The sequence below is a fragment of the Sarcophilus harrisii genome, chromosome 5 (assembly GCF_902635505.1).
Source record: "Sarcophilus harrisii chromosome 5, mSarHar1.11, whole genome shotgun sequence".
In the NCBI taxonomy this organism is placed as follows: Eukaryota; Metazoa; Chordata; class Mammalia; order Dasyuromorphia; family Dasyuridae; genus Sarcophilus; species Sarcophilus harrisii.
Genome location: NC_045430.1, coordinates 6,475,047 through 6,487,983, shown reverse-complemented (window position 1 = coordinate 6,487,983; position 12,937 = coordinate 6,475,047). Strand labels below are relative to the sequence as shown.

The following is a 12,937-nucleotide window of genomic DNA, read 5'->3' as shown; positions in this document are numbered from 1 at the left end:
GTTTTGGATAAATATTACTTATTATTTTAAAGAAAGCTCCATTGATTCTTGTGTTTTCTAGTGTTTTTAATAGAAATGAGTGTTGAATTTTGTTGAAAATTTTCTGCATCTTATAGCAGAATATAGTTTTTGTTGTTTTTATTACCGATATGGTCAGATTTTACTGGTAGTTTTCCTAATATTGAACCAGCCCTACATTCTTGATATCAATCTTACTTGGTCATAATGTATCATCTTTGGGATACATAGTCTTCTTGGTTTTACATAAAATATTTTATTTAAAATGTTTCATTGTCTTCATATAGAGGAGGGCATTTGTCTATTATTTTCTTTTTCAGTGTTTGCTCTTCCTAGTTTAAGTATCAACACCTTATTTTGGTGTTGGCAAAGAATCTGTTAGATTTTCTTTTTGCCTACTTTTGTAAATAATTTGCTCTTCCTGGTTTAAGTATCAGCACTTATTTGGGTCATAAAAGGAATTTGGTAGGATTTCTTTTTGCCTGGTTTTGTGAAATTTGTCTCATATTAGAATTAATTGTTCCTTAAATGTTTGAATTCACTTGTGAATCTATTGAATCCTGGGATTTTTTCTTAGGGAACTCTCTGAACATTTGTTCAATTTCTTTTTGTAAGATAGATGAGGTTTTGTTTTAGGTTTTCTAAGATTTTATTTTCTCTTCCTGAATGCACTAAAATATTCTAAAGGTGGGCATCATTTGGCTCCAAATATCTCCTTGGTGGGTAGTGGGGGCCCTGTGAATGCATGCTTGGCAAAGATGGGAGGGAGGATTTGCCATGGTGCTTCCCCAGGCAGCCCCATGTATCTCTAGGAGCAATCCAAGCTTGTATATATATAATGTCCACAAACTTTTAGAGCAATTGATTACAAAGTGTATGTCCCTGAATTGTCATGTAAGTCCAGTTATTTCAGTGGGGGGGGGCAGTATTTAATCTAGATTAGCTCATTTGTAAGGTCTTCCTTTTGATAAATGACTTCATTTTTATTTTATGGATATGTACACACACTTATGCATTTTACACGATTGTCCTAGTATATAAGCTCTCTGAGGGCAAGAGTTGCTTGGCTTTTGTCTCAGGATGTCAGAACCTGGCACAGAGTTGATTTTGCGCCATAAATGCTTACTCTGGAATTGAAGAATTTGCCATTTTCTGTAGTCAATGAAATGGAGCCATTCAACAGAGTTTTTGTCCTGTGGTCAAGGAAGCTGATTTACTTGGAGCTGGGACCTACCTCAATTGCATATGAAGAAAGATGAGGAAATCCATCAATCTGAGCCAGAGATCTGGTTGTTCTAACGTGGAATGCTGTCTTTAGGCTCCATTAAAGAGAAACAAAGTTGGGGTGGCGTGAAGGGTTCCCACTGTCCTAGGTGCCGATCAAACCTCATCAGAAGTTGGATCAGTAATCTGGGGAGCATCCAGAGAAGGGAAATTTGAATAAGGGGATGAGTTAAGTTTGTGCTGTATATCAAGAGTGATTGAAGGCCCTGAAGATGACTATCCTAGGGAGAAAAGGATTTGGAGAGGACAACATAAGAGCTATTGTTACATTTTAAAGGACTGTCATGTGGAAGAGAGGGATTCGAGAACCAGAAGTCATGAGGATCAACATAAACTGAATGGAAGGAGACACAGACTTCGAAAGGCCTGCGGATTCCTAAAATGGCAGGTTCCCCCTCAGGGGGGGGTTTTGAGCAAAGACTGAAGGACCATTTGTTAGAGTATATTGAGCAAATATTGAGCAAATGGAGGACCGTCTGTTAGAGGATATTGTACAACTCATTCAGGGGTGCTGTGGACTTCTGGTCCAGGGATTCATGGAGGTTTTCACATTTCAAATCAAGGACAGGCTAAACATTCTGCTGCCAATAATCTACTTTCCCTAGGATGGGAGTGATGACCAGAATCATCAGATGCCCACTTGGATTAGAAGACCAGCAGGTAGAAAAGGAGACTAATCCAGCAAAACAAACTGATATGCATTGAGGGAAAGCGTCAGACCAGACCACGGGAGCCAGTTTGGGGCTGGGAAGCCAGAGTGTCCTCAGAAAGTATCTCCATAAATGAATTTCATGGTCCTTAACCAGGGGGAGGGAAGCTCCTGAGCTCAAAGGGTCAAGGCTTGAAGGAGTCCAGAGGATCTGATGCCATGTGCTGTCATTGCAGAATTAGAAAAGGTTGAGGAAAATATGACGTGGACTCCATAGACTCTATAAATGGCAATATTCTCATCTGTGTCTGTAATCTTATCTTGCGATCCTTTCAACGGGGTTCTTATAGCACAACCCCTGGGACAAGCCACTAGCCAGCCAGTATTCTTTTTACAGATTCTATTGCCCAGGTGGATAAAATGTCTACTATTTGTAGTAGAAGAAAAGGATTAGGATATGAGGTGATGATCTGAGTCCTTCACACTTCCCCAGAATCCCAAATCCCTGAAGGAAGAGGAAGTAGGTGATGACCTCCTCATGACCAAATACCACTTTGGTTGAGGTGCACATGAGATGATAGGACCTGGGAAGGATATGGCACAGCTGCCACTTGAGGCTTGCCAGTGCTCATTTGTGAGGCTTATTCACATACCCCTGCCTGAAAAGCACCTCTGAGGACATGAGGGCTCCTGCTGCTTGCCTCACCCCAGGCTATTCTCTTTTTCAAAGAGCTTTCCTGTCCATAATCTCATGAGGAAGGAAGTAGAAAAAGTGTCCTCAGTACCCCTAATTTACCCCAAAGCAAGCCCATCATTTGGGAGCTCTGCTTTATAAGGGAACATGACCTTCTCTTATACTCTAAAACTTTCTTCTCCTGTAATATTGGGGTCCAAAACCAATAAGAATCAAGTTCACCAAGGAGGGTTTGATGGAAAATCCTCTAAATAAGGGTGAGGGGTCCAGTGCCAACTTCACCATTTCAAGGAAGGACAGACCTAATGGGAGCTTCTTCATGGGCATTTTTCCTCTCCTTGGAGCAGGTCAAGGGTGGCTATCAGAAGCCTTTGCCTAGATCTGTCACTTAAGGAGGAGGAGCAGGGCATCTATCACATCATTTTTTTTTCTCTTTAGATTTTTTTTATTTAATAGCCTTTTATTTACAGGATATATACATGGGTAGCTTTACAGCATTAACAATTGCCAAACCTCTTGTTCCAATTTTTCACCTCTTACCCCCCCCCCCCCCCCTCCCCTAGATGGCAGGATGACCACTAGATGTTAAATATATTAAAATATAAATTAGATACACAATAAGTATACCTGACCAAAACGTTATTTTGCTGTACAAAAAGAATGAGACTCTGAAATATTGTACAATGGGCTTGTGAAGGAAATCAAAAATGCAGGTGTGCATAAATATAGGGATTGGGAATTCAATGTAATGGTTTTTAGTCATCTCCAGAGTTCTTTTTCTGGGCATAGCTGGTTCAGTTCATTACTGCTCCATTGGAAATGATTTGGTTGATCTCGTTGCTGAGGATGGCCTGGTCCATCAGAACTGGTCATCATATAGTATTGTTGTTGAAGTATATAATGATCTCCTGGTCCTGCTCATTTCACTCAGCATCAGTTCGTGTAAGTCTCTCCAGGCCTTTCTGAAATCATCCTGTTGGTCATTTCTTACAGAACAGTAATATTCCATAATATTCATATACCACAATTTATTCAGCCATTCTCCAATTGATGGACATCCATTCAGTTTCCAGTTTTTAGCCACTACAAAAAGGGCTGCCACAAACATTCGTGCACATACAGGTCCCTTTCCCTTCTTTATAATCTCTTCGGGATATAATCCCAGTAGTAACACTGCTGGATCAAAGGGTATGCACAGTTTGATAACTTTTTGAGCATAGTTCCAAACTACTCTCCAAAATGGTTGGATTCGTTCACAACTCCACCAACAATGCATCAATGTCCCAGTTTTCCCACATCCCCTCCAACAATCATCATTATTTTTTCCTGTCATCTTAGCCAATCTGACAGGTGTGTAGTGGTATCTTAGAGTTGTCTTAATTTGCATTTCTCTGATTAATAATGACTTGGAGCATCTTTTCATATGACTAGAAATAGTTTCAATTTCTTCATCTGAGAATTGTCTGTTCATATCCTTTGACCTTTTTCAATTGGAGAATGGCTTGATTTTTTTATAAATTAGAATTAATTCTCTATATATTTTGGAAATGAGGCCTTTATCAGAACCTTTGAGTGTAAAAATATTTTCCCAGTTTATTGCTTCCCTTCTAATCTTGTCTGCATTAGTTTTGTTTGTACAAAAACTTTTCAGTTTGGTATAATCGAAATTTTCTATTTTGTCTATCACATCATTTTACATCTGGCTGTAAGACTTTTATCATGCCCCCCGAGTACCCTTTCTTCTCCATCCCCTATGCTTTTCAGAATCTTTTCTCCATGAGATTACGAATTCTTTTCTTTCTATCCCTCTGTACTTAATAGGTGCTTAATAAATGTTTATTCAGGCAGCTAGATGATGTAGTGAGCAGAGCATTCAAATCTAGACTTTGATACTTACTGAGTGTAACTTACTAATCCTGGGCAAACCACTTCACCCGTTTGCCTTCATTTCCTGGATGTGAAATGGAGATCAATAAAGCACCCACCGCCCAGGTTTGTCGGGGAGCAAACATTCACATAGTGCCTGGCATGTAGTAGGTGCTAGATAAACGTTTCCCCCTTTATCGATGGACTGACTGGCCAAAACCCTTCTGTCCCCACTCGTTGGGAATTCCTTATACGGTTATTCCTCGGCCTGGGGCCATCGTGTAATAAGAGGGACGTACATGAACTGCACAGGTAAGAAAAATGCGAACAATCCAGTTATTTGTATACTTGTTCAGATTCTCATCCTCATCTATTAGACCATGTTCTCCTTGAGGGCTCTGTTTCTTGGAAGCGATAGGTGTTTAATCAGTGATTGCTGAAGTCACTGAAGATCACATGGATCAATAGAACTGATTGAGAGACTGAAGGCAGAGGAAGCAAGACATCTTTTTTCCTTTTTCCTTTTTTGTGACTGCCAGTGGGCTCAGTGATGCCCCGGGAAATGGAACGCTAGGATATATGGCTCTCGTCTTTCTGACAACAGGTTCTGAGCATCGCCAGACCTTGCTGAAATTGTCCCCCCAGTCCTGCAGGAAGCCGGCGACCCCAGTGAGTGAGCACCCACGCATGTGTCTGCCTGAATCAGTCACCCACCGGCCCTCGGTGATGATGGAGGTAGGATGGTTGAGAGGGCTAGCCCCGGCTTCCCGTCCCTCTGAGGGCCCTTCTTAGGCCCAGCATGAGATAACGGACAAGACCCTTACCTAAAGTCACCGTCACCAGAGAGGAGACATGGTGGCTGCCAAAAGCGGGCTGCTTCGGCCCTTGTCCCTGGCCAGGCTGACACATTGATTAGCTAGAAGGAAGTTCCAACTTCAAAATCAGCAAGAGGCGGCCACCATCTCCCACCGGGCACATTATGCAGAGAGAGGGCTCGAGGAGGAGAGGATCTCAGAGGCGCCAAGGCTGGAAGAGAACTTGAGAATCCTCACTTTGCAGGTGAAGCAACTGACGCCCAGGTTGGGGAACAGATTTTCTGGGACTGGAAGCCAGAACGCTCTTCAATGGCCCAGAAGAGGGCGACGCTGACTCGCAAACAGCCCCTGGGGGCCGGGGTGTATACAGTGAGCTTCCCGCACTGCCCTCCCTCCCCCTTCCGTTCTCCCCCCCACAATGCTCTTTCCAAGCATCTGCCCCCCCTTTCCTCCCCTTGGGGTTCCCCGTCCAGCCCTCCCAGGGTGACTTCTGTCTCTCTTTTCTGCTTCTGTAATGAACAGTCTAAGGCTTGGGGTTTCCCTGGGCAGGCCCAAATGCTGCCACCAGGCCCCGTGTAAAAAGACTTGCACTTCTTCCCCTTCTGAGCTTGGAGGAAGGACGATTTCTTTTCATGTTCCTGTCTTTTTACCCCCAACACCTAGAATGGTGTATATTATGAGCTATCAGAGGGGCTCAACTGGTGATTGTGGAATGGGAATTGTTGGATGGATCTAACTTAAATTGCCTTGTGAATCTCCAAATTTAAAGAATGGTTTCTGTTGCCAGAGATGTTAAGGAGGAATCTTGGGACCAATGATCAATGCGATGATGGTTCTTACATGGTTTTGTGTGTAAATGTTGCCTGAGTGAAGTCCGATTTTATTCATGAGTCATTTCTCAAAGCAAAGCTCACTGCCCCTTGATCTCTCTTCCCCTGAGATGCAGCTGCTTCCTCACCCGAGGTCCTAAAAATTTCTATCTCAGGACTTGTGGAAGAGGAGGCAAGGAAGGAGGGAAGGAAAGGGGAGGAAAAGAAAGGGAAGGAAAGGAAAGGAAAGGGAAAGGAAGGGAAAGAAAGGGAAGGGAAGGGAAGGGAAGGGAAGAAAAGGGAAGGGAAGGGAAAGGAAGAAAATAAAAGAAAGGGAAGGGGAGGGGAGGGAAAGAAGGAAGGGAAGGAGGAAGAAAAGGAAAGAACAAAGGATGGGAAAGGAAGGAAAGAGGATGGAAGGGAGAGAAAAGGGAAGGAAGGAAATAAGGGATGGGGGGGGAAAGAAGGAAGGAAAGGAAGAAGGGATGAGGAAAAGAAGGAAGGAAAGGAGGAAGGGAGGGAAGGAAGAATTCAAGAAGGAAGGGAGGAAAAAAGGGAAGGAGGAAGGGAGGGAGAAAGGAAGTACCTTTTCTTTATAGGGGGGTGGGGATAGATCCAAGAAGAAAAACAATTGGGAGGGCATCCTGGAAAATCATCCTCGGGCTTCCTTGTCTCTAGGTCATCCCAAGATCTTAGGACCATAGACCTTAGAGTCCAACCCTCTTGTGTCCAGAGCCATAAAGCAAGTAAGTATCTGGAGTGGGATTTGAACTCAGACCTTGCTGACTTCAAGTCCTGTGCCCTATTGACTAGTTTCCCCCGGGCTTCACTCCTTGCTCCCTCATCTAACTTCCCTTTGCATGTCTCCTTTGCCACTGGTGTTCCACCTCCTAGTCCATGCTCTACAGTGATTGTCCCATTTTCTACAGGCCTTAACAAACACAGCCCTAGAACACTAGTTGAACACAGCCTACAGCATGAGGTTCTAAGAGTAGCCTTGAGAGGCTGGGGTTTATTTTTTCTAGTGCTATAACACATGAGTAAATGTGCTAATGATTTAGTTCCTCAGGCATAGTTAGTTTTTAGGGAGAGGGTATTTGCTAACATGCTATAGTTAATACAAAATACACAGCCCTCCCCTCCAAAAAACCCACCCCTGTGTCACATTCTCCTACAGTACATACAGAGTTCAGAAGAAGCTCAAACTTAAAGCTTACACATGACCACAAGCATAGAGGAGGGAGGGTCTCAGAGTTCCTGTTTGTTGGAAGTCCATTTCTCTCCTTTATGGAAGGCTCAAGAAGGTCTAGTGCAGAGATACATGTCTGCATCCAGTCCTTGTCTCCCAATGGGGGCTTGGTCATGGACTGATCTGAGGATGCTGCTGGGATACTGATGGTAGGATGGGATATAGCCTAAGAAATCCACACACACACACACACACACACACACACACACACACACACACACACACGTAGTTCAGAGGGTCTCCACCATGGCTTACTAAAATCTGTTGGATATTTTGTAAATGAAGGACAACAACTGCATGGTTTCACCACATGGACTCCTGAGTGGTATCTGTCTAGCTTCCTGGACTTTTGCCCATTTTTCTAAAGCCCAGAATGGAGGCAGGCTGTTTTTATTGGGAGCAGGGTGTGCGAAGGGTTTCTTGTCACTTGTTTTAGTGGGTGGGGGGGATGATTGATTTGAATTGTTCATTCAATGCCCCGCCCTTACATGTACCTGTGCCGTATCTCTCCTTTTAGATTGTAAGCTCTTTGAGGGCAGGAGCTCCATTTTTCATGTTTAATCTTCCAGGACAGAGCCCTACACATGGTGAGTGTCTGTTTAATGTTTGTTGTGAAAAGAACTCAGCTTCGGGGCATCCTGTCTAGACAAGCTCAGGCTGCCCTGGGTTTCCTGCACTGCTTTTCAAGCCGGTTCCCATCTTCCTCTCTGCAGGTTTGCCAAACAGCGTCCAAGCCCCCTGCCTCGTTTGCAAAGGAACGTTCCAGATGGAAAAGACCTGCAAGCGCTGTAGCTCCTTTTGTGCCACAATCTTACAAGGAAGCTCCTATGTCCCTCTAAATGGTCAGAATGGCTCATCCACAAGAATGATGGGCAACCTATGGAACCTTTGAAACACCCACTTTCCCTAGAAGATTTATAGCAACCTAAATGGATTCCGAGACAGTCTGATTTATTGTGTTTTTTTTTTTAAACAAACAAGCAAAAAAAAAACCCATTCATATAAATGAGCAACCTTGTGTATGAAAAATTTTTTTGAAGCTATTTCAGGGGAATGGCACGCTTTCCACGCAATACTTTTTAACGGTTGGGCTGGGCTAGCAAAACCATCCCGTGCGTTTCTGTCCTGCTGAGTTTTGAGATTGGATTGCTTTGGGGAAAGGCTGGATTCGGGCGGAATGCCACAAAACAAGTCCAGCCACACAGCCAAGCGGGTCCCTAGGAGCCAACCCGGAAGCGATAGCTTTGTCCCAACAGGATGTGGGATTTAAAGCACCATCTTTCTGCCTCCCCCTATCCAACTGGCATGATACCAGTAGGAAGTGTTGTTGGTGTTGGTATTGATGGACCCTGTTGGGTGACCCTTCAGGATGTTGATGAATGAGCACCAGCCAGCCTCATTACAGAATCGTGGGGGTCATAGGCGTAGAGCTGGAAGGGACCACAGAGGTCATTCCCTCAAACTCCCACTTATGTGTCTCAAACTCTGTTCACATCTCGGCGTTATGTGGCATTGGGTCTTTTTGGACAGAAATGAGGACAGGGGCAGGGGGGGAGGAAATGGAGATTTACGGGTCAGCTTCTAAAAGCCATTGTAGCAGGTGCTTTCCAGGTGTGAGGAGGAGTGATGTACCATGGTGGGAAGCAGTACATAGGGTGCAGGATAGCTAGGATGGCGTCATCGTATTCTTCCCAGGTTCATCTGGATTGTCCACACCCTTGTGTACCTCTCAAAGGAATTGGGGGTATGAGTGGGTTCTAATGAGCTGCAACTTGCTTTCCAGTCAAATTCTAGAAAAATGTCCTTGATGGAAGGATTAGCTTTGTCATCAACCAAATTTTCCTGGGGCCAGGACTAAAGCTCTGGGAAACTGTCTTATCCTCAGAGAGTGCTCTTTCCCCATTGGAAAGTTACTCCTTTCCTGTTGTTCATCATGTAGCTCAATAGTACTGGGGAGAGGGCTGGACTTAGTGATGAAAAGACTTGCTTTTGAATCTTGCTTCTGGTATTTACTGTGGACTCTGGAAAAGTCACTTTGCCACTGGGTCTCAGTTTTCCCATCTCTAAAATGGGGGTGATTATAGAGCCCTCCCAGACTGGAGTGTTGTGAGGATCCAATGAGACTGCAGTGATTTGCAGCCCTCTTTCCTTATCAAGATCAGCTGTTGGCCGACAGTAGGGCCCCTTCTGGCTCTGACCCTCTGTGTTCTGGAGCTGTGATCTTCCTATTGTTGTTACTCTGGCTCTGAGTTCCAAAGACCAGAGGGCAACAGAGATCAGGGTCCCATTGTTGTTACTCTGGCTCTGAGTTTCAAAGACCAGAGGGCAACAGAGATCAGAGTCTGTCTGGTTTCCCCACTTTTGAAAGATGAGCTAGTGGGCTTCTCCCACCTCGGATGTCATTCCTTAGAGCCATGTATGACAATGAATGACTAGTGAGTGTTTCCCCAGGGAGAGGTTGGGAGCCAGGAGGGACTGGCCTTACTCCCAGGCTGGGATTTACACCTTTCTGTGCCAGCCTCGAAGATCCCAATCATCTCCATGAATCCAAGTTTATAAAAATGGTTAGGAGACTGTCACCAAAAGGGGGTAAAAGTGCTTAGATTTGGACAGAGCTAGCCTCTCATTGCAGATGTGGGAGAGGACCCTCTCGAGACAGGGACAGTCGGATACAATTTTTCCTTCCCTCCCCTTTCTCTCCTCTGTAGAATGAAGACACTAAGATGTAAGGTTGCCCATTTCAGAACTTGTTTACATCCTGGCCAAGCAGAGTGAAATTAATGTCTGCCTTGGAGTTCCTAACGATTGACTTCGGGCTCCGTACCAGTGGGCGTCAGGGTGGCGGAGGATCCAGGATTGTCGGCAGCAAAGGGAACTATTGGCAGATCCTCCTTCGTTCCTCCTCAGGGAGTCTGGGGAACACCCAGCTCTCTGTATCGGTGACTTTGAATCCACGCTGCTCCCTTGGACTCTGCCATTGCGGCCATCGACCTTCTCAGGCTGTCCTGACAGACACGGGGGGAAAGATCTGGGTTAGCCTGTGTCCTGTGTATCCTCTTATTACCTACCCCCTGCCTCTTACTGTGCCAAGTAAAAGGCCTCAAAAGAAAGGGCAGAGTAGAGTGTGTCTGTGGGCGAGAAGGGTCGCGGAGAGTGAGTGAATCGGGCAGTCTGCTCAGGAGGAGTGTGGAGAGCCTGGCATTTCCCTCCCTGGCAGGACTGGCACCACAGAGGTGGGTAGGGAGGATCTCTGAAAGCAGAATCCCCTCTCCCCAATGAGACATCCTCCCAGCATTGGAGGCAGAGTAAATTGTGGGAGAAAGAACCCAGAAGCAGGACCCTAGCATCCTGCTGTCCCAGGATGTCTTTAGATCATGAGTGAAAACTCTCACTTGGGGCTCCAATCACATCCGGGTAATTTGGCAGGAACTAGGTGGAGATGTGCTGTTCCCTCCCCTCCTTGCCCTTCAAATCCCTGGGGGAGGGCCTTAGGCTTGTGCTAGGGTTGAAAGAGGCTCATCTGGCACCTCATTTAGTGTTGAGGGGTATGTGAAGCAGAAAAAGGAGGGGGGGCATCATTGGTCCCTCTCTCCATTCACCCAGCCATCAATCATGCCCAGGTCTCCTATCATTGGCCAGCTGAGCTGTCATTTTAGCATATGGCCAACCAGCAATGGCCCCTAAAATGACTAACTCTATTGTGGGGAGGAGGGCTATCCCAGCTAGTTCCCAGGCCACCTTCATTGAGATTCCGAGCCCTATCCTCAGGGGCCAATCCTAGTGTTTGGTCTGACAGGGGGCTCAGAGATCACATGGCCCATCGTGTTCCCCTTGATGTCTGTTTTAAATCTACCACTTGCTGCCAAGCTGTGGATGTACCCGGACTGTGTCTGTCTCCCTCCTTCCCAGAACCGATAGCTTCCTGAGTCCTGCACTCCTTCACGGGATGATGGATTGGGGCCGGCCTCTCCAGAGAGGAATTCCCCCAGAAATTAATTATGCAAATGCGACGCCACGCTTCCATTCTGTTTCAACTTGCCCTTTCAGGCAGCTCTGAAAGCTTTGGTTTGGCAGGGACTTCAGCCCTACTTCCTCCCCTGAGCAGGGGAGGTCCTGGAGGGTGGAGAGATGAGAAAGCAGCTTCAGTGACTTCCCCCTGGAGGCCGCCTCTGGAGCAGATTTTTTGAGAGAGGTAACGGGGGTGTGGACTGCTGCCCCTCTGACCTTTCAGGAGGGGATGGCACTGAGGCACCCCTTGGTCTCGCTGCCCCAACTAGAAGAAAGGGGCGAGATGGGGGGACATTTCTTATGTGACCTACAGGGAGTTTCTCTCTGCTGACCCCCAGAATGGATGAGTGGCTACAGGAAATCTGACTGTCCTTCCAAAAGGAGCTGGGATCTAGTCAGTCATCCAGCAAGCCCTGACTGAGCATCTCCAACCCCTGGGCTGGCTGTTTTATGGAGGAGGTGGGGAGCAGAACCAATCAGAATCACCCAGGAAAGGGATGGGAGCAGATTGTGCCTGTGGAGACAGAGAACCCTGATAGTTTCGCCACAGTGGTCGGGGGTACGAATGCAGAGCTTCTCGTCCCGAGGGGAACAGAACTTTAGGAAGTGAGGGAAGGAAGAAGGACCCGGGGGCAGGGTCGGGGTGGGGAGAGGAGCCCCCTGGGTTAGAACTTGAGGATTAGTGGAGAGGCTGCCACAGAGTCCCCGTACAAAGACGGGACAATTTCACCCTAGGCAACAGGGAACCATTGACGTTAATATGATCGACTGACAATGATGTATGAAAGATGGGCTGGAGAGCTAGTGATAAGAGAATTGTAAATACAGCTGTAAATCAGATGTCTTAATACAGAGAGCTCCGGACTTGTCAGGAAGCTCTTTCTGGCTCCAGACCCTATCTGTGTGATCCTAGGTGCCTCAGTTTCCTTATCTGTAAAATGGGTTGGAGAAGGAAACAGCAATATACTCCATTATCTTTGCCAAGAAAATGTCTAATAAAGAGTTGGGTACAACTTAGTGACAAAATCCAGATGGTAGTTGTAGAATCCGGGACCTAGAAGGGTGTTTGAGAAATTGTCCCATCCAGGTAGCCGAGTTTCTACAGCTCAACATTAAGGATCCACTGGATAAGGGGTAGCTAGTTGGTTTAGGGGATAGAGAGCACCAGCCTTGAAGTCAGGAGGACCTGAGTTCAAATTTAGCCTCAGATACTTAACCTCAATTGCTTCAGAAAAAAAAAAGATTTGTGTATGACTAAACTTAAAAATCTTCGGGTACTTCTCAGTTTCTGAGGGCACTTTGCATGTATTATGTGATTTGATCCTCCCCGTGTGAACTCAGGTAAACCCCCTTTGCCAAACTCGGTCACTGGACTAGCTGTTCTCTGCAGAGCTAACCTCCCATGAGGAGTCTCTGAAATTCTAGTTACTAAATGCTCTTCAGCTCCCTCCCCTGGGAGAATTTGAAATCCTAAAGGAGCCTTAACAAATCAGCGCACATCCTTGTCTTCCCCCCCCCCCCCCCCCCCCCCCCCCCCCCCCCCCC

General features: G+C 46.0%; 1 protein-coding gene across 17 annotated transcripts in view; it reads left to right on the top strand.

Moving 5' to 3' along the window:
* The window catches only part of TTLL8 (tubulin tyrosine ligase like 8), a 67,733-nt gene extending 57,231 nt beyond the window's left edge, over window positions 1-10,502 (top strand). For 13 of the 17 annotated variants that reach the window (XM_031939291.1, XM_031939278.1, XM_031939281.1 and 10 more), the window contains 4 exons: window positions 5,116-5,246; window positions 5,571-5,695; window positions 6,814-6,881; window positions 7,902-7,955. In XM_031939291.1, coding sequence (XP_031795151.1) covers window positions 5,116-5,246; window positions 5,571-5,660 — 221 coding nt within the window. In that variant the 3' untranslated portion in view covers window positions 5,661-5,695; window positions 6,814-6,881; window positions 7,902-7,955. Of the gene's footprint in view, window positions 1-5,115; window positions 5,247-5,570; window positions 5,696-6,813; window positions 6,882-7,901; window positions 7,956-10,092 lie in introns of those variants that run through there. The other 4 variants (XM_031939285.1, XM_031939284.1, XM_012550391.2 and 1 more) reach the window with 4 other exon arrangements.
* Window positions 10,503-12,937: the final 2,435 nt, after the last annotated feature.